The sequence below is a fragment of the Calidris pugnax genome, unplaced genomic scaffold (genome assembly GCF_001431845.1).
Source record: "Calidris pugnax isolate Ruff unplaced genomic scaffold, ASM143184v1 scaffold18, whole genome shotgun sequence".
Taxonomy (NCBI): Eukaryota; Metazoa; Chordata; class Aves; order Charadriiformes; family Scolopacidae; genus Calidris; species Calidris pugnax.
Genome location: NW_015090812.1, coordinates 8,304,894 through 8,328,915, shown reverse-complemented (window position 1 = coordinate 8,328,915; position 24,022 = coordinate 8,304,894). Strand labels below are relative to the sequence as shown.

Here is a 24,022-nt window from a genome sequence, read left to right as displayed (position 1 = left end):
AAATGCAAAGTGAAACATTTGTTTTAACCATGCTCTTAGAGGCCTGAATGCTTCAAAATATTCACTGTCCCGTGTTAAGCAAGAGGACATGCTGGGAGTATTGCGACAGTCCTCTTTGTCCTTAAAAATGTGAAAATTCTCTGCTTTCTTACGGGTAAGAACTTTCTCTTCCCTCTGATGTAGCAGGGCCAGAGTACTCCCAGCCTAATGCACAGATGTGCTCTCTGTGTTTGTAGGTCAGGCCAGCTGATAGTGGAATTTGGGGGAGCTTCTTCATTGTGGGCTGGTTGCACAGGTCTAGGAAAGCACATTGGCTGACTTCTGTGTCACCAGTTATACCTTAGGAAAAGAGCAGATTCTTCAGGGAGATGGGATCTTGCAGAGTCAGGGCTTAAAGTCCAGCCTTTACTTATCTTGAAATCTGGAGATGTAGCTCTGCTGAGTGGAACTCGTTGTGGAATGTGAAGGGGTATAGTTGCAATAAATTATGTCGCAGCCCAGTCTTGTCTTAGGGAGGACAGACTGTCCATCACTGTGTTTTGCTGGTCAGCTGAATGAATTGGATCCACAGTCTTTGAGCCAGGAAACACTGAAGTTCTTCTTTCTGGTACCATGGTTCCCAGCAGAGTGTGGAGTAGATTCTTGCTTCATCGTGTTTTAGTCAAAGACTCCTCTTCATAGGTGTGAGCTGCCCATGATGTAGACCTGCAATTTGCCAGTGGGAGAGAGTTGAAAAACATTTTATGTCATAAATATGTGCAACATCACAATATTGAAGCAGTGTGTGCTAATCTTCAAATATCTAACATAGGTATCTGGACAGTATGAAGTTCATCACACATGCAGGATATTATCATTTAAGCCTAGAGGCAGCCCAGATGGAAGCGGTGATTGCTGATCTTGCAGGCTAAGCAGGTCAAGCTCAATGTGTCCCTGCATGGGAGATCTTCAGATGGCCCTAAGAGTGCTGCAGGCTGCTCAGACCTTGTACTTTTATCTCAGAGTTGGTACTGAACTTGTGACCCAGTGCAGTGCTTGTCTCTGGCTACATAGCTGGAAGCACTCTGGTTTTGGGTAAGATACTGCCTGCTGGTGCTTTTGTCAAGTAATGATAGTGACGTTGGTGTCCTGGGCACAATGTCTGGTTTTTTGCAGCTAGATATCTCTGATAAAGAAGTCTGTGTTCTAGTTTGACCAATAAGTCTTGGCCTGCTAAGAGTCCCGTGCTGCTTTATTCAGGTGATGCTCCCAGACTGCTGTACAGCTTCGCTCTGGATTTGTCTTGTCTTTTGCCCAGTTACTAGCAGGTTACCCAGCTGGATCCTCACCCAGATGCACTCTTTTAGTCAGTAATGTATTTCATAATTGTTCAACTGGCTTAATAAACTTCATTAACCTGATGTTAAGGGCATAAGAAAGAAAGAGAAGGACTTGAAAGCGCTAGTGAAGGTACTCCATCTTCCAGTACTAAGTAGTGGAGCACAGAGAGGTGAATCTCTGTTGACACAATGCAGGGAGCTTGTACATTCCCAGCACAATCCCCTGGGGTTTTTTGAGTATCATCACATGATACAAGAACGTTTTGCAGAGTCTGTCCCTCTCTCCTTTTTTTACTTTTATCTGTCTTGGTGATGTGTCAGAGCCTAATGCAGGGCTGAGCTCTTCTCCCACCATGTGACGTGGGCTATAACCTCAGCCCTGTGTCTTCTCTGAAGCTAAATCTGCTTTGGACCTTGAGTACCCAGGTGAGTCATTGTGCTTCGAGGCAGAAGCGATGAGGGCTGCTGAGGGTATTCTGGCAGTTAATCAGGCAGCAGGAACAATTCTCCTCACTGTATGATTCTGTGTTTTTAAACCTACCTAATTGGGTGCTGTTATGATGATTAACCTGTTTGCAGCGATTGATGCAGGTTAGCTGCTGGCCTGGGCCTATCTAATGCGGCCAAGGGTAGAAATTTCTGGGAATTCATGTCAGGAAGGTAGTTATAATTGTACAGTTAAAATGTAGTAAGATTTCATGCACGTTATGAGGTAGGTGTGGGCACCATAATGTTGTTCCAAAACAGATGTGGCTGTATTTTAGCTGCGTCTTGGGTGATTTCCCCCTGTCTCATTAGAATAGTGTTTGTCCCCGGGGATGTACTATACAGTTTGTTGTACTATCAGTTCCTTTGCATTGCGGTAATGAAGCTGTAATGAAGTTGTCATTCTGCTGATGTCCCCGTCCTGCTCTGAGAGAACAATTTTTTGGCAGGGAGTGAAATTCCTCTGGGACTGTGTGACGAGCCGGCGGATCCCTGGGAGTCATGGCTGTATCATGGCAGACGAAATGGGGCTGGGCAAAACCCTGCAGTGCATCACGCTCATGTGGACGCTTCTCCGGCAAAGTCCAGACTGCAAGCCTGAAATAGAGAAAGCCATGGTGGTGTCTCCCTCCAGCCTGGTGAGAAACTGGTACAATGAAGTAGAGAAATGGCTGGGGGGAAGGATCCAGCCGCTGGCCATTGATGGAGGCTCCAAAGAAGAAATTGACCGTAAACTAGGTACAGAAATGCTTGCAAACAGTGTGGTTGGCTGTCTTAGGTCAAAATGTTGGCATTGGAAGAAGACTGCAGCAGCTGATGCGAACATCTGAACTGTCATTAGAGCTCTGGAGACTGATGAAAGTCTCTCCATTAACATGTTTAGATCAGGCCCTTGCATGTTTGGTAATAGTTAATCTTTTGGAATAACGAAGTCCAGTCATGTGCTTAAGTTAGGGCAGTCCCCGTGCCTCTTTTTTTGCTCCAGCCAGACAAGAGGAAAGGAGTGGGCAGAGATGGGAGGGGGATGGAAATGGGGAGAGTCGTGGAGAAGGGAGCATGGGTATACGTGGGTGGAAGGGATACTGCAGAGTAATTGAAACAGACAGATTTTCTTAGATTTTTAAGGTAGAAGTTTTGACTACAGGGCTTGAACCCTTTTCTAATAGTTTTCCTCATCCTTCTTTTAACTTTCCGTTTTGACTACAGGGCTTGAACCCTTTTCTATTAGTTTTCCTCATCCTTCTTTGACCTTTTCCCCTTTCCATCTGCAGTTGGCTTTATGAACCAGCGTGGCCTGCGAGTGCCTTCGCCCATCCTGATCATCTCCTATGAGACCTTCCGACTCCACGCCGAGGCTTTACAGAAGGGCAGTGTTGGGCTGGTCATATGTGATGAGGTACAGAGGAATCTTTATGGAGCATCTGGTCCTAATATGTTCTTGAGATCTAGGCAAAAATGGCTCTGTTTTCTTAAAAGAGGGGAGGTCAGTGGGAAACAAGGTTTAGCTGTAAACAGCACCGATTCTGGTGTTTGAGAGGCTCTGGGCAATTTGCTCATCTGTACTGGGTGAGCCTGAACAAGAGGGGGTGCTTTCAGGAGCTGAGATACAAAGAAAATCTGGGTGGTGGCCACTTTGTAGGTCCCTGGGACATCTACTAGGGTCTTCTCAATGTCAAATATGTAGCAGAAAGGAGGTCCGCTACCACCTTTGACTCTGAAAGAGGCCTCACTCTGTTGGGATGGTAGCACCCTGGCTCACCGATTTGGTTTTCATCTGTTTGTGTCTGTCTTTGCTAAATGAGAGGTGACTTTCTGTTTGGCCTGGCCTTATGTTCTGCCCAGTAATTTTTTAACTCGTCTCTGTTCTGAGCAAGAGATTGGGCTGGAAACTCCTGAGGTCTGTCCCGACCTCAACGATTCAGTGTCCTTTTGTGTGTAGTGTTGGCTACTGTCAGCTGTTTTATTTGGCCATCTTGTTCTGTGCTCGTGGGGGAGTTTGAAGGGCTCTCCTATGGCAGGACTCCCTTTTGTAGCCTCTTGCTTGGGGCAGAGGTAGGAGAGCTGCGTGAGGAGTTACCTCACGTGCCACTTTTGAAGAAGAGACAGGCCTGGCTTGACCTTCTGTTCGCTGACTGGTGGATCTAGCTTTGTTGAGCCTGGGTTGTCAAGCTCTGCTTTCACGTGGCTAAAATGGAGTTGTTTTTTCATTTATTGTCCTGTATTTGTGATTATAGGTACTGAGAGCCAGAGATGCTCTGAAGGACAAAATAAAACAAATACCCTCTGACTTCTTGAAATGATCAATCTGAGGGCCTCAGCAACTGTTGAGGTGTCCTCTGCTGCCAGTTAGAGGGTATTGGTTAGATAGTGGTGCCACCCAGTGGTTTGGGTTTGTATTTGCTGAGAGGAGCTTAAAAAGAGGAGGCATCCTCACAAGTATAACTCCCATCTGCCTTTTATCCTCTGAGGCAGGGACTACCCACACGTCTCGGTGCCCCTGGGATGGGGTCAGCAACTAGGGATACTGGCAATGTGAGTCCTTGTCCTTGTGTCTTCCATACATTCCCAGTAAATATTCTGCTCTGCAGTGGGCTGAAGCTTGTAAAAAGCATCTCATCACTTAGGTTTTGTCCTACAGCTTAGCACTCAGGTGCTGATAAAGTTGCTATTCCCAGGCATGGGAAATGGGGCCTGTATTCAGATTACCCCTGTAAGATGTGCAGAACCTCTTTTTATTAGTGTGCCAAGGTGTGACAATCCTGGATATAGGTGGTCTGAATGGCTTGTTATCTTGACGTTGGGTGATGCACTGTTACAGTGCCTAGTGTTAGCAGCTGAAAACGTCCCCATCTTTGAACAGGAAGCAGTTCTTCAAGTTAGACCATGTGGTGGTTGTTATTTTCATGGTAGGCCCTCTTGCCCGGGTGTGACTCAGATGTTCCTGGTCTGGGAAGCTTGTAACATCACGCTTCCTCACGTAATGGCTTCTCACCAGATTCTTGCCTTTGAAATAAGTGTGTCACGACTGTTGAATACACGTGACACTTAGTCCACTACCAGAAATGGGGAAAGTGGTGAGATGGCTTGTGGAAGATATAGCATATCAGTCTTGATGAGGATCTCCAGGCTGCTTCCCATCAAGGCCACTGGATTTATCAGCTTCATTCCTTTTTTCTTTTTTTCAAAGGGCCATAGACTGAAGAACTCTGAAAACCAAACATACCAGGCTCTCAACAGCTTAAATACGCCTCGACGAGTCCTTATCTCAGGCACCCCCATTCAGAATGACCTGCTTGAATATTTCAGCCTGGTGCACTTCGTCAACTCAGGCATCCTAGGTAAGATGTGAATGTGTGAGAGGTATGAGGGTGGGGGGGAAGTTGCTGGCAAGGCCTCCCCTGGCTGAGAGGAAAGGTCATGTAGAGGCTGGAGACTTGCTCTCCTTCCATTTATATCCAGAGGCTAGATCAGGGTTCCCTGTTGGAGAAGCTGTATGTCACCAGAGCTCTGTTTCAAGAAGATTGTAATTTAAAGTATACCAGTCTTCTAACAGGTGTCTTGGAAGGGGAATTCATTATCAAGGTAAAGTGCAACAAGGTACAACACTCAGAGTTAGTCAACAAAGCCTGAATTTCTGGCAAGTCTGCAACCTACTTTCAGATAATCTGAGAGAAAGCTGAGAGTGATGTCTAGCATTTGTAGTTAAGACTGCTCATGTGTTTTAAGGCAATGGAGGCCTGCATGTATGCAGTTAACCTCATCTGAGATAGAAAGAAAAGAGTCTGGAGGAGAGGCACTGATCAGTGTGAGTTTTCAGGATCAAACACCTTCCACAACTGGTGGTGTAGCAGATTGAAATGTTCTGTCTCTGGCTCCTATGCTCTACTTATGTCTGCAAGCTCGGCTTTTGTTTTGAAAGCAAAGTATCTTTGTGTCCTCTCCTACGTCACTGGTTTAGGAGCAGGTCTGCTGCTTTCCAGTGTAGAACAGCTTGTCTTTGTCAAGAGAGGTCATTTTTTATGTCGAGGAGCGAAAATAAACCAATCTGTAAATCATTTCCTTGTTGCTGTAACTTGTCACCTGTGTTTGTCTCAGATTGTTGAGCATCCAGTCCAAGAGGCTTCTCATTAATTCTAGTGCACACACAACCTTAGTTAAACACCATTAATCAGATTCTTGGTCTTATAAGCATTATTTGAGCTCTGTTCAGCTGTTCTGCCCCCAGCATTTCTTAAGAAAAGGACAGGAAGGGATGGTAGATGTTCTACATTTGCTTTTTCCATGTGCTTCAATTTTGGGTAGTTATTGCAGGGAGCTGATGTAATTTCCCCTGCCCTCTTGACCTGTACTTTGGGCGAGAGTAGTCTCCCTGTACTTCCAGTTCGGTCTCTCTGAGATGAAATTGATACTGTAACTATTGCCAACAAAGCTGCATGCGTGCAGTAGTCATTTTTTCCACTTTCAGCCTGTGACCAGTAATAAGCAACTGATTACAGATAATTTTGGAACAGGCACACCTAATTCCTGTGCTGCTGTTTGCAAGGACAAAATCTGGGAGTAAAAGTATATCTGGAATGTAAGCATAAACAGTACATGCCTGACTGGACTCAGGTTTAACTAAAATTGTATGACCTTTGGCAGTGCATTGTTGTTGGAGTACAAAATGATTTTCTGTTGTATAGATTTGTCTGCCTAGTGTTTGAATCTTTTCTGGCCAGAAAGGAAAACAAATTGTACTGTCAGGGAAAGAATTTGTTTTACCTGCTGGGCCCTGTGCTTTTGGTATTGTAACTGGGGTTGTGGGGTACTGATCAAAGCTTATTTGGTAGTAACTGTCACCTTTTCACTTCTGTTTTGTACAGGTACTGCACAGGAATTTAAGAGACACTTTGAAATTCCCATCTTGAAAGGCAGAGATGCGGATGCAAGTGAAGCTGAGAGACACAAAGGAGAAGAGAGGCTTAAAGAGCTGATCAGCATCGTGAACAGGTGAACTTCATCACTCTTCTCTTTGCAAAGCTTTTGCATAAACCCCTGGCGTACGCTGGTATCTTTCCAAATTACAGTTAGAGCTGTAATGAATTCTTTTGCCAGTTACGTCCGTTCAGCAGGAGATTGTACAAGTATTTATTGCCTAAGAAATTTACATAATATGTAGCTTTAGTCTGAAAAATAGCACATTGACATGGCACAGTCAGTTGCAGCCACATCCAAGTAAATGTACTCAGATACTGAATCATTGTTTGACTCTTATTTTTCTGTTTTCTCCTGGGATCTGAAGAGTCAGGCAGCATCCTTTTATTTGTGTTAACATAACTACAGTGTAGACTGTGTCAGACTTGAGATCCATCCAGCCCAGATGTTGAGTGGCAGACAGAATGAGTATAAGGAGTGTTGTTTAGTTCTGCTGTTGGTTGCCCAAGTCACAAAGGAGTCCTGCTCACACTTCCATAGCTGTGGTGGCTCTGTAGGGCTAATGGGATTAGACTACTAGCGTCAGAGATGTGACTTTTGATCCGAAGAAGCACCTCTGTGACAAAAAATGCTGTCTGTCTTCTCTTTGGTTGATTTTTGGTATTTATTTAAACCTGGTTTCTTTTCTGTTTTTGAATACAAGCAATTCATTGCACCTGCTGGCAATCACTTGTCTCTCTATAAGAACTCTTATTAGAGACTCTTTTGAATTCTCAGCATTGCTGGTATCTTCACTTCTTTTTCCTAATCTGAACTTTTGCAACCATCACAAATACGATCCTGCAGTTTCATAGTCATGGTAAATCAAATTTCACACTGAGTACAACCGCTCTATAGAGACAGCCCTGACCTTGACTCAGGTCAGCTTGCAGAAGCCTAAGAGAAAGAAAAGGGAGGGAAAGAGCTTATTCCTTCTTGAAGTGCATTTATTCCTTTTTATAGTTGATGGAAAAGAGGTGTAAAACGTGTGTTCAGGAGTGCTTGTGCCTGGCTGTGTCCTATATTGTGTAACAGTCATGATACATAAATAGGGAAGGTGAAACACATAAGTAGTAACAGATGAATCGGTTGAATTTGATAGGAATTACAAATGAAGCAGTGATGCAAAGATATATGGCATCATAGGCGTAAGGCTGGAAGGGCCCTGGAGAAGGTGTCTAATCCATCTTGCTGTCCCAAGGTAGAAGGTGTTAGACTTAAATCATCCCTTACTTAACCCCCGCTCAGCCCTGAAAACAAATTCCCCAGGACACCTTTTCCAGGGCATCACTGTCTTTGCAGTTAGAAAATGCTCTTAATGTGTAACATAAATCTTCCTTACTACAGTTTAAGCCTGTTACTTTTCATCCTACTGCTTATGGGTTTGGAGACCAGATTATTCCTTTCTTTAGCAGCCTTTGACATATTTTGGGGCTGTCGTATATCCCTGCTGTCTTTCTTCTATATGTTTCATAACACCATATTTTCAGTGTTTCCTGGCAGAACTGGGTTTCTGCACCTCGTTGTGGTTGCTCAGTTCAGCGCTTTTTCCAGTCCATCCCTTTTCTAAAGTGTTGTAGAACTGCTCCATGGGGCATTTCTAGAGCCCCAAAGGGTATACACCCTTGGCTGAAATCTTGGGCCACACAATGAACCCATCTTGGCTGAGGGTGGCTATTAAGTTATTGCTTGGGGAGTTTCATGCTTGTACTTTGGATTATGTCCATACTTTGTGGTAGTTAAATCCTGTCCTTCTTTGCTGTCTGTGCCATTGATCTGTTGTGGCTAAAGTTGAGAATGCTGTTGGTAGTCTGAGGAAGGGCTGAGTTTCTCCCATAAGGGGTTGGACTCTGTTAGGTGGGATCATGCCTGATCTCTCCAGATCTCATGAACCAAATTTGGAAGCCTCACAAAGACAGGGAGTTATATTGGGTTCCGTAGCACAGGCTGGCAGAGCCAGAGAAGGTGGGTGTCTGGCCTTTGCCCTGTGTTAGACTGTCACATACTTTGGAGATCAATTATCAAGGGGTTTTGTGGTGAGCTCATGAGGAATAATAGTGATAAAACAAGGTCTTGATGTCATCCCAGCATCTGATTTTCATTTCTTTCTCTGCAGGTGTTTAATCCGAAGAACTTCAGACATCCTCTCCAAATACCTGCCAGTGAAGATAGAGCAGGTGGTCTGCTGCAGGTACCAAAAAGCCCAAAAGCTTGTACAGTGCCTGGGAAAAGGGAGGAGCAACAGGAAGGACTAAAAAGTTGCAAGTGCTTATGGTGACTGCCTCCCTCTAGGAAAGAGATTGCAGCCATTGGCAATATGTTGTTTTTCCTTCTGAAGCAGGGATGGGCAATGCACAACTGGTGGTTCTGCCAGCCAACTGGTGTGCTCTGGGAAGCTGTGTACAGCAGAGCCCTGAGCCGTGCAGAGTATCTGCAAGGTTCTCTTCTTCCAGCTCTGGGCTGATATATCAAAGCTCTACCCATCAGCTTTGGAGGCAGTTCTAGGCTGTCTGTGCTGCAGCTAAAGAATTGAGCACTGGAGATAAATGGAATGCAACGTGTAGATGGAGGAGGAAGGATGGGGTTGGTTTGGGGACAAGCTGAGACTGCAGAGCTCTTGTTCTGTTTCAGGCTGACACCTCTGCAGGCTGAGCTGTATAAGAACTTCCTGAAGCAAGCCAAGCCTGTGGAGGAGCTGAAGGAGGGCAAAATCAGTGTGTCATCTCTCTCTTCCATCACTTCCCTGAAGAAGCTCTGCAATCGTGAGTTGTTCCACTGGTGCAATGCCTTTGGGCTTTGCACTGTTGGTGGGGGGACTTTTTTGGTTTCCCTTGTGCACTCCACAGTCTGAGCTCTGTTTGTTCTCCAGACCCTGCTCTTATCTATGATAAGTGTGTGGAAGAGGAAGAAGGTTTTATGGGAGCCCTGGACTTGTTCCCTGCTGGCTACAGCACCAAATCTGTGGAACCCCAGCTTTCAGGTACCATGGAACTTAACAGCACAAATGTGCTGCTTAAGAGAGGCAGCCATGAGACTGTATCTTATCAAGTGCCTCTGCAGGGTCTGGAATTTGGGAACTTCTGCTTTAGCTTTCTTCTTTCTTTCCTTTTTATACAGGAAAGATGCTGGTGTTGGACTACATCCTTGCTGTTACAAAAAGCACCAGTAACGACAAGGTGGTTTTAGTGTCTAACTACACTCAGACACTGGACCTATTTGAAAAGCTCTGCAGGAACAGGAGGTTTGTCTTTGGGCTTCATTTGTTTAATCCTGCAAGACTGTACTTGCAGCTTACACTGTAAAAGAAACTGGCTATTTTTAAAGTTTCTGTCAGCAGGAACTTGTGCTCTTGTCTTTTACCTTAGATGTTCCTGAGTTGGAACTAATGTAGCTTGTGCTCTGGCTACTGGGGTCACTCAGCAGAAAAGCTCTGTCCCTCTGCAAAGGCTCCTAAAGCCCTTGTTACAAGGCTGTTTGTGAGAGATTTTTTTGCTTTTAAGTAGGATGCTCTAAAGGTCGCAGCAGTCTGATTGTAGTAAACCCTGTATATTCTAGGTATTTATATGTCCGGCTGGATGGCACCATGTCCATTAAGAAGAGAGCAAAGGTTGTGGAGCGATTCAACAGCGCCTCGGTGAGCAGAACTTGCCAGATGTGAGCAGCTCTCCTGCCAGTAAAAGTATGGCTGCCTCCGTAGTTTAATCCAAACCTGCTTTTTTTTTTTCACAGAGCCCTGAGTTTATCTTCATGTTAAGCAGCAAAGCAGGTGGCTGCGGTTTGAATTTGATCGGAGCTAACAGACTGGTTATGTTTGACCCGGACTGGAATCCAGCTAATGATGAGCAGGCCATGGCTCGTGTGTGGCGCGATGGCCAGAAGAAGACGTGCTACATCTATCGACTGCTTTCAGTGAGTCTTACTCCTCTCACCTCCTCAACATGGAGTTCTTGGTGCCAGCCCAGACTGCAGCTGCTGTGATTGGGACCAGAAGGGGAATTCCCTTTTGTGTCAGTGACCGGAATGGATTGGAACGTAACTGCTTCCTACCCTTAGATGTGTTGCTGTGGAAAGCCATGAAGGTTCAACCTGGAGGGTCATTACTGCAAGCCTTGGCTTCTAATGGTGACTTGTTTCTGAGAAATGGAAATAGCTGTAGCTTTCCAGATAAGATATTCCTTTGAAGTCATTTAGGCGTCTGACTTCTTTGATTTTGTGGGGCGTCTGATGCCAAAGTTGTTATTTTTCAGTCTGGCTGCAGTCTGTTTTGATTGGGTGTAGGTGTACTTAATAAACCGCAACTGTGTTCCCAGAATTAGAGCAGCTTTTGGAACGGGGCTACCAGTTAGCAGGTGGGGTAACTGCTCTGTAAAGGAAAAGAATGAAGCTTTTAGGCTACTGTAATGCTTTGTCCAGCAGTGCTGGTGGTGATTATTGCTCAGAAATGTCCCCTCTTGGCCCTTGCTCCCTTCACCTCATTAGTTCAGACTGTGGGGTTTGTGATGGTGTTTTTGTTGTTGTTGTTGTTGAAGTTGCGCCAGGGGAGGTTTAGATTGGATATTAGGAAATATTTCTTCACCGAAAGGGTTATCAAGCATTGGAATGGACTGCCTGGGGAAGTGGTTCAGGCACCATCCCTGGAGGTGTTCAAAATATGGGTTGACATGGTCCTCAGGAATATGGTTTAGTGATTTTTATTTCTTATTTATTTTTTTGTCAGACTTAGGTTGATGGTTGGATTAGGTGATCTTTAAGGTCCCTTCCAACCTAGACGATTCTATGCTTCTATGATTCGTTGTTGTGTGGATTTTTTCTGAGGTTTTTTGGTAAGCTTGTGTTCCTTTATCAACGATTATTTTACTTTGACAAAACAGATGTTCTTTCCACTTCTCTGATGTGGCTGCACCTGGAAGCAGGGAAGCCCTTGGCTTTTAGAACAAGCAAACCAAACCAGTCTGCAAAACATGACTAATCACCACCCTCCTTTGTTTTGCAAACAAATGTAATACAGACATTTTGCTCTTAGATTTTTGCCATAAGAATGCAGCATACTGGGCTTTCTGCACATCTGTTCTAGAAGTAGTCATCTCCCTCCAGACAGTGGGTGGGATTGATCTGTGTGTGGGTGAACCAGCAAATACCGCTGATGGTGGTGTCACCCAGGGCTAGCCCTTGTTGCTGTTTTTTGGGAGAGGTTGTGTTTGGGTGGTTTTTTTGGCAGGGAGTGGCTATAGCTGCTCAGCTCCTTTCCTTCCTGTCAGCACAACCTGGCGCGCTGTGTGAGCTCCAGGTCACATACAGGTGGCAGTTCCACCTCTTCCTCATCCATATCTCTGTTGGATCCACTCCTGTAGCCTCAGTGAAAGACAAGAGAAGCAGAGTTGGGTTAGATCAGCAGCCAAATGGGACATGGTTGGAGATGACACTTGCCTGTCATCTGTACTGGTCTGGCAAGGCACTAAGTGGTCCTGACAGCTTACTGCCATTTGATCTGCCACACTGTCCCAATGTAGTGCTCCTTCAACACCAGTGTCCCAACTGTGCTTCATCTCTGACTCTCTCTCCTCTAGACGGGGACCATAGAGGAGAATATATTCCAACGCCAGACCCACAAGAAGGCCCTCAGCAGCTGCGTAGTGGATGAAGAGCAGGATGTAGAAAGGCACTTCTCACTCGGGGAGCTGAAGGAGCTCTTCACGCTGAATGAGACCACCACCAGTGACACCCACGACAAGTGAGTACACTGATTGACTTAATGGATGGGGTCAGCAAAAAAAAGTCCTCCGAGGTTTTGTCTACTGATTCAGGGGTTCCTCAGGCAGCAGGAGGAAGCTCAGAATGAGAGGGCCTCAAGTGTCTCTGCTTCTGGAGCTGAGCACGTCCTTGCTGTCCTTCCTTTCTGTTGTCTTAAAAAAAGCTGTGCTGGCTGGACAAGTGAGCAAACTATCTTGGTGCTGCCTGTGTTTGGAGGCTGTGAAGTATTGCAGCTAATGAAGAGAGAAAAATTGATCAGAGCTGTTCAAATTGGTGGAGCCCAACTTGGTCCTTCCTTGCTGCTGGCTTCCTGGTGGTTTGTGATCTCCACACAAACTTGAGCTGCTTTTACTGCCAGGGCTTCTATATCTGTGAAGAATTCATGAGGTCAATCCAAGTGCTGTTCTGGGGACTAAAAGAATCCTCTTCTCCATTGCCTGCCCTTCTCCCCTACCCCTGAGACCTGTGGTATTGTAGCCAGCAGAAAGAGGACAGGGAGTGCAGGAAAATGCTTCACTGTGAAAGTTAAGACTCTTAGTTCAGGCAAGAAGTGAGGAGGATTAATTTTAAGCTGACTCAAAGCTTAGCTCTCTGTAGGTATCTTGTCTGCATGGCAACAAGCTTTGCTGGCAGGGCTGCTGCTGCCACTCTTTGTCTCCTTATGTGGCAGCTCAGTAGGGCATCTCCAAAACAGCCTGAGCACAACCTGGTGGCCATGGTGGGAGCCAGGATGGAGCGGTTTTGGAGCATGGTGTGCTCTCTTGAACTCAGGAAGCCTGACACGGTGCTAAGAGTGTGTTAGCAGTGGGGGTGTTTGCTTGAGACCTGCTGTAAACACCATCTTCCAGGGGAAAATCCTCCTGAACTTCCCCTGGGTCCTGCTGGACCATTCCTACATGGGTAAATGTGGAGGGGGAGCACCATTCCAAACAGAACCTCAGGGTTTCCAAAATGTGAGACTCATTCCTTATGTTGCACATGCCAGAAGGTGGTTGTGTTTACATGAAATGTAATAATGAATCCAATCATAGAATCATAGAATTGCCCAGGCCGGAAGGGACCTCCAAAGTTCATCTAGTCCGACCTCCCCGCAGTCAGCAGGGACACCCCCAACTAGACCAGGTTGCCCAGGGCCTCGTCGAGCCTCTCCTTGAATATCTCCAGGGATGGGGCCTCAACCACCTCCCTGGGCAACTTGTTCCAGTGCTCCACCACCCTCACAGTGAAGAACCCTCTCCTCATCTCCAGTCTAAATCTGTTCCCCTCCAGCTTAAAGCCATTGCCCCTCGTCCTGTCACTACAGGCCTTTCTAAACAGGCTCTCCCCAGCCTTCCTGTAGGCTCCCTTCAGGTACTGGAAGGCTGCTATTAGTTCTCCCTGGAGCCTCCTCTTCTCCAGGCTGAACAACCCCAGCTCCCTCAGCCTGTCCTCGTAGCAGAGGTGCTCCATCCCCCTGATCATCCTTGTGGCCCTCCTCTGGACCCGCTCCATCAGGTCCATGTCCTTCTTATATTGAGGGCTCCAGACCTGCACACAGTACTCTAGGTGTCTGAAAATCCCAAGTGCCAGTGTTGCAGGTGAAGGGGAGTTAATCCAAACGGATGGATTTTTAAATAACCCGTACACTAAAGAAGTGGAGGAGCCTGGACTGACCTTGCCCTCACTCTGTTCCAGGATCAAGTGTCGTCGCTGTGTGAACGGCCACCAGGTTCGGCCCCCTCCCGAGGGCTCCGACTGCACCTCTGACCTCTCCCAGTGGAACCACTGTGCCGACAAGCGGGGGCTGCAGGACTCCGTGCTGAAGGCTGCCTGGGATGCTGCTGTCACCTTCGCTTTTCATCACCACTCCCACGAGGAGCAGCGAGGGATTCCCTAACAGGTTACCGTCCCCTGTGGGGGCAAGGGCGGGCTGTCCTGGCAGCCCACCCCACGTTAATCCCTTTCAAGGAAAGGGGCGGTGGGCAGCTGTACGTGCTGGATTGATGCACGGCAGCAGAGCAGCGTGGTTTCTGAGAGGTCAGTCGACTGCAGCAGCAAGGAGTCAGTGGCTTTGTCTCTGCTGTTGTATTGTGTGCCTGAAAAACAGCCCTTTGGGAACTGGGAGTAGCTGGACCTTGTGTGCTTGATCAGAGTCAGCGCTGGTTCTCATGCTGCTGGCGTCTGTGCCTTCTGCTCAGCCAAGTTCTGTCTCCAGGTTTAAGTTAAACCTGCAGTTTTACAGCACTTGATGTGCAGAGTCCTGTTTTTTTCCTTGACAGCTATGGCTTACAGCTGCTGATCAGGAACTTGCAGGATCCATTTCTGTTGTGAAATGTGCACCATGCTGATTACTCAGGAACAAGAGGATTTGTACAAGGGACAAAAATTTTCAGCTTTTATGTTGAACATCTGGCCTGAAAGATCATGGATACAGTAGGAAATCAGGCTCTATTAAGGTAACTCCATTTCTAAAACCACTTGCTTTGTTATGGGCAGGATCCCCTGATCTAGCAGTGTTTTAATTAGATCATACTACAAGCCAGTAATGAAATTCACACTTTAGTACATTATGGGTCTTAATTATATTTTTATTATAAAAATGTTACAAAAGAACAAACTATTCAAAACCCCTGAAAAATGACTATAGATATTGGAGAAGGGTGAGAATTCTTGTCCCAAATGCCCTGATAAATGATTGTAAATAAACAGCAGGCGACTTGGTACATAAAGAATTATTTTATTTTTTTTGTATAAAGTAAAATTTTCCAAATATAAAAGGTCAAGGCTGGAGGCTTTTTTAGCTTGTTTTCCACTCCCTTTGAGTGGAGGGAGGCGTTCTTATTTCACAGAATGGTTGAAGTTGGAAGGGACCTCAAGGTCATATTGTCCAACACCCCTGCTCAAAAGCAAGCCACCTAGAGCTGGCTGCCAAGGACCACAACCAGACAGCTTCTGAGTCTCTCCAGCGATGGAGATAGTTACTGATGAGATATTGGCTGAAACAACACGACATCTGTAACACCACCTAGTGAAATAAATAACTGCTTGTCCAGAGATCTGCAGGAAGTCACAGAAGTTCTTTTGATATCTGTCTCACTTAAAATATTCAAACTGAGAAGATGGTAGAATTAGATCACCTGGAAACACAACCCTTGACCCACACGGCCTTGTGTGTCACTTCATGGTGGTACCCCTTCTTCAAATGAACAGAAAAGTGACAGAACCAGCTGTACCCTGCTTGAACCAGGGGAAGAAAACCCCATCTGTGCTGTGAAATAAATTTTACTGGCCATTTTCTCCTGCTGCTGCATCCATCACATGACACTGATGTAGTCAGCAAAGGCCTGGGATGAGTCCCAGGAGTCGTTGACCACACTGCACACAGCTTTGAGACGCCGAAGGGCTTCTTGAGCTGTCTCAGCATCCTGGTCCAGCCAATTTTGGAAGAGGCGCAGGTGTGTGAATTGAATCTGTCCCCCTCTCTGCTGGATGTGGCCTTCCAGCTTCTTTGTGAACTCCAGGAGCCCATCAGGTTTGATGCAATTTGAGCTTTCCAGGGAAAGGAACAACAACAACAAAAAAAAAAGTCATTAAGAGTCTAGGCTATAATTTGAGCAATTTAAATTACTGTTCCTTCTAATAGATGCCTGGGCAGGTAGTTGAGGGTTTTTCAATGCAAAGTACAACTTCCTTCAGCAATACAAAGCGGGAGTAGTCTGTTAGTTTTGATGAAAAATAAAACTGAATCACAGCAGTATGAAGGGCTGAAAGCTTTTTAAAACTATGGTGGTAACCAATGATATAAGTTAAACTCCAGTATGAAGGGCTGAAAGCTTTTTAAAACTGGTGGTAACCAATGATAAGTTAAACTCCTTCTGGCCTCCTTACTAGTAACTTGAGTAGACCTAGCCATGGCCTTAAAATGCAGGTGACCCAGTGCAGTCATCAGCAGTGTCCCTTTACCTTTTCCTTCTGAGAAAAGCTGGGGAGCACGTGTTAGGCCCCCAGCGTTTCTAGGAGATTAAAAGGTCCTTTTCCCTGTGTAGATGTGTGAATAAATACGAAGTTGCATAGTGGACTTAACCTTGTGAGAGGCACAATACCAGTTATGTACAGATCCAGGACTCAAGGCTGCTGAAGGAGTGGCCGTGGTTAAATAAACGGTCAAACCTGTGTATTCTCAGCAACCTGAGAACCCTTAGGATGTAAAGAAGGGGGAGTCGAAATCAAGAGTCAGTAGTAGTACTGCAGAAATGTCACCCATGAAGGTCACTGCCTGTCTTTATGGCCATTCATGCTCAAGGAGAGAGCAGCAGTTCAGGCTGAAAACCAAAGATGATAGAAAAGAATGCAGAGGCATTCACAGGATCTGACAGGAGCACCGAGAGCATTCTCTCCCTATCCCAGGGCAGTGGGAACAAAGCTATTCACACTGATCCCTGAGAAATCAGCATGTAAGGATGTCAGTTCTAACCTACAGCACAGGAAGGGCTTGCAGCAGCCTCCCAAGGGAGCAGCAAACCAAAGCTACTTTTAAGACCGAGCTTGACGCATTTCTAAAAGGGACAGTGAGATCCCTCAGAGATATGGAGGTCCCTGAGGTTTTATGTGCCTGCTGCAGCATTCTATAAGCTTTTCTTGGGCACAGGTTCCCTTGAGGAAGGAACAAAACCATGTTCAGGCTTCTCCTGCCGTCCCAGCCCAGTTCAGCTCTGGCCCTCCCCAAACAAGAAATTCGTGTGTTCAGAGCAGCACAATACCTGACATCCAGCTGGCAAAGAGAAGAGGAGGAATCTTTGGAGAAAATGTCCGCAAGGGCAACCAGCCTGTGATTCCCTAAGAGGGGAGAAATGCGGGTGTTAGGTGCAAACTGGGAACTGTCTTAAATATTTAAAAGGCCACAGGGCTGGGATAATGGTGCAGAAAGGAGGCTGTACACATGCGCATGCAGCAAAAGAGCTCATCTCTGCACCCTCAGTGGCCTAGAGCAAGTTCACCCCCCTGAACACAGTGTTTAAGGCAATGGAAACATTTGCTGATAGGGCAGATCGTTTCACTAGAAAAATCCTGCTTTTGTTTTGAGCAGTCAATATGAAGAGCTTTGTTTTAAAAATGGCCAAAAGCACAGGGTTAAACACAAACCTTAGAAATTCGGTGTATTTTAGGTGACACCAAGCTTCCCTCTTTCATTTCGTTAAAAGAACAGAAAAGAATATTCTGGATTTACCTGAAATTAATTTCTCAAACATTTCTACTTGGCCTGTGATCCAAAAAGCCTATAATTTCTGTAAATTCAGTTCCGCTTCTTTGACACAAACCTTTCCTTTACTTGTTCCTATCCCTTCAGTGGCTGCCAACAGCTTTTAAGGCACAAAATGCCCAAACTTGGGCAAAACCTCTGAATGCCTCTGAATGAGAGACAGTGCTTCTGCTGCTGGATCTGATCCTGTTAAAGGGTCTGAAGAAGCCCATCAGCGTTCAGTGAAATCTAGAGTCCCGCTGATACTTGCTTTTGCTGCAGAGAAAAGCAGCTGTAATGCCCAGGCAGCACCTGGGCTCTTGGTACATTGCTGAATGCAACTGAAATTCTACCTTTCAAAAATGAACTCAGTGCTCATTAATTTGTGATCTAAATCCGCTCTGTTCACACACGTGTTAAGTTCAGCACAAAGGTCACCAGCTAGCAATGGTCCTAACTCCAACCCCAAAGCTATCTCCAAGAGAGCTGGTCTAAGGTCAAGGTCCCATAGCAACAACCCCAGTACGCACCGAGGCGATTCCCAGGCAGTTTGAGGCTCTTCAGAGATGAATTTCTTTTCACTGTATTGATTATGTCCGACAAAAACTCAGTAGTAGAGCTTTCAAACAGCCGGCAGAAGGAAAATGTGATTTCTGCGGAAGAAATGGATTGACAGTACGTGTTAGTACTCCCTACGTGCTTCATTACTCCCTAATTACATCCTGCAGACAGCTCCAGCCCCTAATCCAGCCACAAGAACAAAGCTTCCCCAGCGGTGGGTTGCGTACAACAGCACCACGGCTCTGTCACAGGAAGAGAGCAGAGATGACACCAGGGAAGTGGCTTTGCCAGCTGACCCAGTTAAAGGCTGATGTGCTCTGCAGGTTAAAAATCTTTGTTTTATAGCCAAGACTACGGACTGTTCCCTTCAGCACACACCAGCTTTGCAGCTGCTCCTCTCCCTGCCCCGCTGGCACAAAGAACCAGACACATTCCCACTCTGCCAACAGCTACAGATCTGCTCCAGGGACAGTGACACTTGGCTAAACCTTACACGCTTGAAGATCACCTCTTAAACATCAGCCAAAAGCAGCCACCTGCAGCACCTTTCCAAGCAACAGCACCCAGGAGTCTGCTGTACCTTGCAGGACAGGATCCTGAAGCAAAAGCAGAACTTCTTTCTGGTGCTCAGCCAGGTTCATATCATGAAAGCTCACTTTCTTCAAATTTGGATTACACTCTAAAAGCAAAACAAGTTCTCAGTTAAAGTACTGTTCCGCCTTGGGATAAAAAGACCCTGACCCAACTACCAGCTAACGCCCAGAAACTGAGTTGGACTGTGGGTAATTTCTGCTGGATTGTGGGTAATTAAAAATGAACCAACCTGCTGTGCAGAACCATTCATATGCTCAGCACGGAAAGTGGGATGGCTGACACCCATTTCCTTTTCTTGGGAGATTTCAGGATGTCCACACTGAAGAAACTGACCCACCTGAGCTGGCTTCATGCTAAAGGATGGAAGATCACAGCAAGGAAACTACTCTGCGTGTCACAGTGGTGCTACCTACAGGTTAGCAGAGTACCTTTGAGCGCCTCCAAAAGGAGCCCCAGCTCCTGAGGACAGGGCAGTGTGGCGCTGTCAAGGGACAACTGCTGGAGGGACTTTGACGCTTTGAGCACGGGCAACAGGAACATGGTGTGCAGAGGTTCCCTGGGGAATCGGATCTCCAGCTGCTCCAGGCAGCTCTCTAAGGGAAGGAAAACAAAGAACAGTCAAAGAGCTTGGTCTGGAGCTAGGTCTTGGAGCAAGCAGGAAGTCCATGTGTCTGACAGGACTATCATTTACGTTGGCAGAAAGTACCTATGCGACACACCCTGCCTCACAGAGCTCTGTGGCAACTCAGACCTACAGTAACATAGACCACTTAAGGCTTCTTTCAGGACCCCTGCCAGACCACACGGCCACCAGTTTCTACGGTATTCTAGCACTGAAACAATGCTTGAGAAAAGGTCACCCTTTATGCACAAACCAGTCAGTGTCTTCCCAGAGCACAGCTCTTCACTGACCCCCCTCTGTACCTGCTCAAGCTTTGCTTCCTGCCTTTCAGGTCATTCAAGGACAATGAGACCTGTGGGCTGAGAAGACGCTGCTGAAGTTCCTAGACTGTAATCCAGGGATTTGGAAACTGCTTTGCCATCACCTGGGCTGTTGTGATGATCAAGAGATACTTCCCCTATGCTGAAAACTCCATCTAAAGCTTAGAGCCTCACAGACAACAGGATGGACAAAGCATGAGCTCCCAAGCAATCTACAGATCTGTGGGCTGCGTGGCCAGTCACTGCGGGATACGACTGGCCCTGGACAAAGCTGATGTTGCAGCAGGTTGGGGTAGAGCAACAAAACACTTTGTCTAAGACTCAGGCTCCACAGAGCATGTCACAAACTAGAAATGACAAACTGCAACACCATCTAAATCAGAAAGGTGAGGCCGTAATTGCTTAATTACACCCCGCTGTAACAACATAGAGTTCAAATCTGCTTGCCAAGTCCTGGCCATTGCTCAGAATGATGACTCCTACCTGGGATTTCTGCCTCGCTGCAGGCTGGATTCCCCTCTGGCCTGTTCCCTTCCAGCTGGTTTTTGAGGTCGAAGCTGATGGAGAGCGTGTGGAGCTGGGGAAAGGCGCTCAGGATGCAGCGAACGAGCTCCATGCACGGCATGTGGGAGAAGACGTCGCTGACACGCACCACGCGGAGGTGGCAGTCGGAGCGGCGGGAGAGGGCCCGGAGCCCCAAGAGGATGCAGAAGATGTTAGCACCCAGGCCTGGAACAGCATTTGTACAGAAAGGTGTTAGATGTGCCTGTACAGGCACCACCGCACACTCAGCTGGAGCTGCACCAACAGCCAGACAACCTACGCCAAAGGCTAAACTCACAGATTGTTATATCTACATGTTCTTAAGCTACAACACTGACAGTGTACACAGGAGAGGGAGATCTGGCTCTTCCCTTCACCCTGCATTTAAGCACAAGGCCTGGGGCTGTTCTGCAGCAGGAGGACCCCATTCTCTCCCTCAAACAAACCCTCACTCTCATTAACCATCTCTACTGATGCCATTCTCAAGATCAGGCACCAATACTCTTAACAATACCCATTCCAGTAAAAATAAAATCAGGGTAAACCTGAGCAGTAAGTCAGACCGTTAGATCAATGCTGGAAGAAAGCAAGCTGTTCATACCACTAACCGTTGTAAGACAGAACCAAGTTCTCTAAAGACACCCAGGAGCTCAGCAGGTTACTCAGAGTCCGACACGTCTCCCCAGTCAAAGGAATGGAGAACAATTCCAGAGTGGACACGCTTCGGAAGCGGTGAGCAGCTTTCAGAGAAAAGATCCCAGCAGGTCCTCCTCTTTTCTTACAGCCAGCATGGCCAGTGCATGGAGATCCTGGGGAGGAACCAGTCCAGTTCTCAGTGTTTTCTCCCTCTGTGGTGGTGTTTTTGTCGAGTAACCCTGAATTATCCTCTCTAGCGACAGTAAAAACAAAATCATACAGGTCTTCTGGGTCAGCATGTGGTCCCCTGCTTCGTCTGAGGCAGCGACGTTTCCTCCCCGCCGCAGATTTCAGCCGCCTGCGTGTCTTTCGAAGAACAGGGTGACAGGACAGCTGCTCTGAGATGCAACGAGGAGAAGACCCTCCCTGAATGCTGGTGTGGCCACAAGGCACCTTGCTGCTGGACTCCTCACACGCTTGGTTTTGCAGAGGACTTCTTGGTCCAGAGAGGACAGAGTTCAGGCAAGGGTTGGCCCTGCATCCGTTGGCCTCCGCACCATCCTCCTGCTGGGCCCTGGGGGAGCCCTTCTGGTCCTCACCATCGCTCCGCTCCCTCTTGTTGCAATGTCCCCTCTCCGATTGCTCTTGCGCTGACCCCTGGCTTTGGGCTTTGTCCTCCTCTCTGCAAAGGCCACACGGGCTGCTGTGATACGCCAGGGCGTTTCCCGAGCGCCAGAACCCAGCGCTCATGCTCAAAATGAGAACGAGCAGAACCGTGTCGGGAACAGGCCAGGAATACATGGACACTTGGCTGACGGAGCCGTGGTGAATCAGCCGGTGGAGAAGTAAAACCAGCGACCGCCTGATGGACTGGTCGGAGGAGAGGAGGTGCTGGAACTTCAGGATCCGCAGGGAGACAGCCAGGTTTTCGAGCACTTTCTGGTTGTGCTCGGCTGCCAGCTCCACCGCGCCCTGCAGCATGTTGCAGAGGGTGAGCTGGGACACGTGCGGGGAGCTGTGGAGCAGTGGGGAGAAGTGCCGGTCGTTGAGACGCCAGTCAGAGGAAACATCCAAGACGCCGTGAAGAACGTTTGAGAAGAACGTTTCAAGGAACTTCTTCCTCCAACAGGTTATATTCTGCAATTAAATTACCTTAGAGTCAAACAGGGTAAAAACTATTCAACAGGGCCGTGTTAACAAAAAGCCAGCCACAATTTTTTGCATACTTTTTAAGTTAAATTATTGCTAAGTTGGTACCAAAACCACCTACTGTTAGTGCAATTGAGATTCCCTTCCTAGATCTCAACATCCTTCCTCATTGTGTTTGTTGGAAAAAATTAGTTACTCTCATCGCTATCTCTTCATCCTGCTTTTGGCCTAATTAAAGCACATTCTGTGGTCTGAAGCTCAGCTACATTTTTGCCTATTACAAACCACATCATTAGGAGTTTTCTTCCCAAGTGTCTATTTATAGGCTGTGATTAAGTTGGCTGTTAACAAATTCTTTTGCGATGCTGAATCAATGCAGCTGCTCCAGTTTTCCCATGTAAAATCATTCTTCCAAACTCACTCTCTTAAGTATTTTTCTAGTGCTTTCTAAGACATCAGCAAGTTTTTTTTTGCCAGTGTAGGTGTAAGCATGATATAAGATTCTGTTTTTATCCTGTTTCCCTGTTACATCTCCAAAGAGAGCATTTCTCCTTTCGCCAACTCGCTGTTGTGAGATGAAGGGTGTGGCTGTACACTACGCTTCCTTCTGTGAGCCCCATTTCCCAAAAAGATTGTATAATCCCAGGGTCGTGCCTTGGTCCGGAGCTCTAGGAACGCTTATAACCAAGAGCCAGCAATGGCTCAGATGTGGCCGGCAGCACCGTCAGGCTTCAAAAGGAAACCTCGTGGAAGAAAGCTGGGGTTGTTCCCCCTTGTCCCGCCGGCAGCGTTTCCTCACCTCCGAGTTGGGCGGCCTGGTTTTCATCACGTCGTCCCACAGCTTGCGCCAGATGGGCTGCGTCGAGAGGCCTGGGGATGACAATTCATCAGCCAGGCGCTTTCCCCCCCTTCTCCCCATCCCGGAGCTCGCAGAGGTGTGAGGCAGACGAGGGGCAGCCCTTGTGGAGGGGGCAGGCCCAGACCCCTGCAGCAAAAGGGGGGTGCTTTGTGGCAAAGTGGGGGGACCACCGCCTTTTAAAGGACGGGAGATAAAAAATGGCAGGTTTTGTTGGTCCTTGAAAGGCGCAGAGTCACAGCAGGGTCCATGCCACTGTGTGAACCCTCTCTGGGTACGGGAGGTTTGGATGTTGGGGGGTGGCCAGGCCACCTCTGATGCTGGTGACTGCACTCCGGGGGGTGTCACTCCCTTAGAAGAGGGGTTCATCCCCTCCCATTTCTAGCCTGGAGGGAATTGACCCTCCCGTGTGGGTTCCTCTCTCTACCTGGGGGTCCCTCTGGTGTGGGGTCACCTCTCCAGGTCGGGGGTCCCCCCCCCGCAGTGTGTGTGGTGGTGGTGGGTGTTTGTCCACCCCAGTCAGTTTTGGGGGGCTCCTTCCTCCCACCCCCCTCCCAAGGCTTTGTCGCCGTCCCCGCGGGTGTCACCTGCTCTCCGCGCGGCGCCCTCGGCCCGTTCGAGTCGGAAGACGGTGAGAAGCGGCAGGAGCCCCCGCAGGAGGTGCCCAGGCAGCGCTGCGGAGAGCCAGAGGGAGAGGGCGGCAGGGTGCGGGCAGGCCCCGGGCCCCGCCGCCCCACCACCCCCCGCGCCGCCCCCGCCTTACCCCAGACGTCCCGCTCCAGGGCCCCCATGCTGCGGCTCACCGCCGCCGCGCTCAGCGCCAAGAGGCTGCCTGGACCCCCCTCCGCCGCCATCGCTATCGCCCCCGCCGCTCAGCGCCGCCGCGCCGCCGCCATCTTGGGGAAGGACAACCCCTTCTCCCGCCCGCGCGCCGCCGCCGCCATTTTGGGGGGAGCGGGCGGCCATATTGGGGAGGTCGCGTCGAGCGGGGCCGGCGGCGGCAGCCACGCTAAG

The 24,022-nt window shown here is 47.8% G+C and overlaps 2 protein-coding genes across 2 annotated transcripts in view; one reads left to right on the top strand and one right to left on the bottom strand.

Moving 5' to 3' along the window:
* The window catches only part of RAD54L (RAD54-like (S. cerevisiae)), a 20,630-nt gene extending 5,088 nt beyond the window's left edge, over positions 1 to 15,542 (top strand). The window contains exons 7-18 of the mRNA XM_014939263.1: positions 2,255 to 2,543; positions 3,077 to 3,201; positions 4,993 to 5,143; positions 6,668 to 6,794; positions 8,875 to 8,949; positions 9,390 to 9,520; positions 9,628 to 9,738; positions 9,876 to 9,999; positions 10,314 to 10,392; positions 10,488 to 10,667; positions 12,326 to 12,489; positions 14,184 to 15,542. Of these exons, the coding sequence (XP_014794749.1) occupies positions 2,255 to 2,543; positions 3,077 to 3,201; positions 4,993 to 5,143; positions 6,668 to 6,794; positions 8,875 to 8,949; positions 9,390 to 9,520; positions 9,628 to 9,738; positions 9,876 to 9,999; positions 10,314 to 10,392; positions 10,488 to 10,667; positions 12,326 to 12,489; positions 14,184 to 14,385 (1,758 nt within the window). The 3' untranslated portion in view covers positions 14,386 to 15,542. The remainder of the gene's footprint in view (positions 1 to 2,254; positions 2,544 to 3,076; positions 3,202 to 4,992; positions 5,144 to 6,667; positions 6,795 to 8,874; positions 8,950 to 9,389; positions 9,521 to 9,627; positions 9,739 to 9,875; positions 10,000 to 10,313; positions 10,393 to 10,487; positions 10,668 to 12,325; positions 12,490 to 14,183) is intronic.
* On the bottom strand, positions 15,206 to 24,022 carry LRRC41 (leucine rich repeat containing 41). Its single transcript, XM_014939262.1, has 10 exons — positions 23,772 to 24,022; positions 23,596 to 23,682; positions 22,952 to 23,022; positions 20,976 to 22,140; positions 20,308 to 20,553; positions 19,311 to 19,475; positions 18,869 to 18,967; positions 18,258 to 18,380; positions 17,249 to 17,324; positions 15,206 to 16,037 (listed from the first exon to the last, which is right to left on the bottom strand). Exons 1-10 carry the CDS (start codon positions 23,860 to 23,862, stop codon positions 15,803 to 15,805), a joined length of 2,358 nt encoding a protein of 785 aa, XP_014794748.1. The 5' UTR covers positions 23,863 to 24,022; the 3' UTR covers positions 15,206 to 15,802.

What these genes read in the sequence shown, in the direction of transcription:
- LRRC41 (XM_014939262.1), bottom strand. Translation starts at nt 23,862, where the DNA reads ATGGCGGCGGAGGGGGGTCCAGGCAGCCTCTTGGCGCTGAGCGCGGCG. An exon ending in CCTGGAGCGGGACGTCTGGG is followed by an intron (nt 23,683 to 23,771) that starts GTAAGGCGGGGG and finishes GGCTCTCCGCAG; the next exon opens with CGCTGCCTGGGCACCTCCTG. An exon ending in CCAGGCCGCCCAACTCGGAG is followed by an intron (nt 22,141 to 22,951) that starts GTGAGGAAACGC and finishes ATTTAATTGCAG; the next exon opens with AATATAACCTGTTGGAGGAA.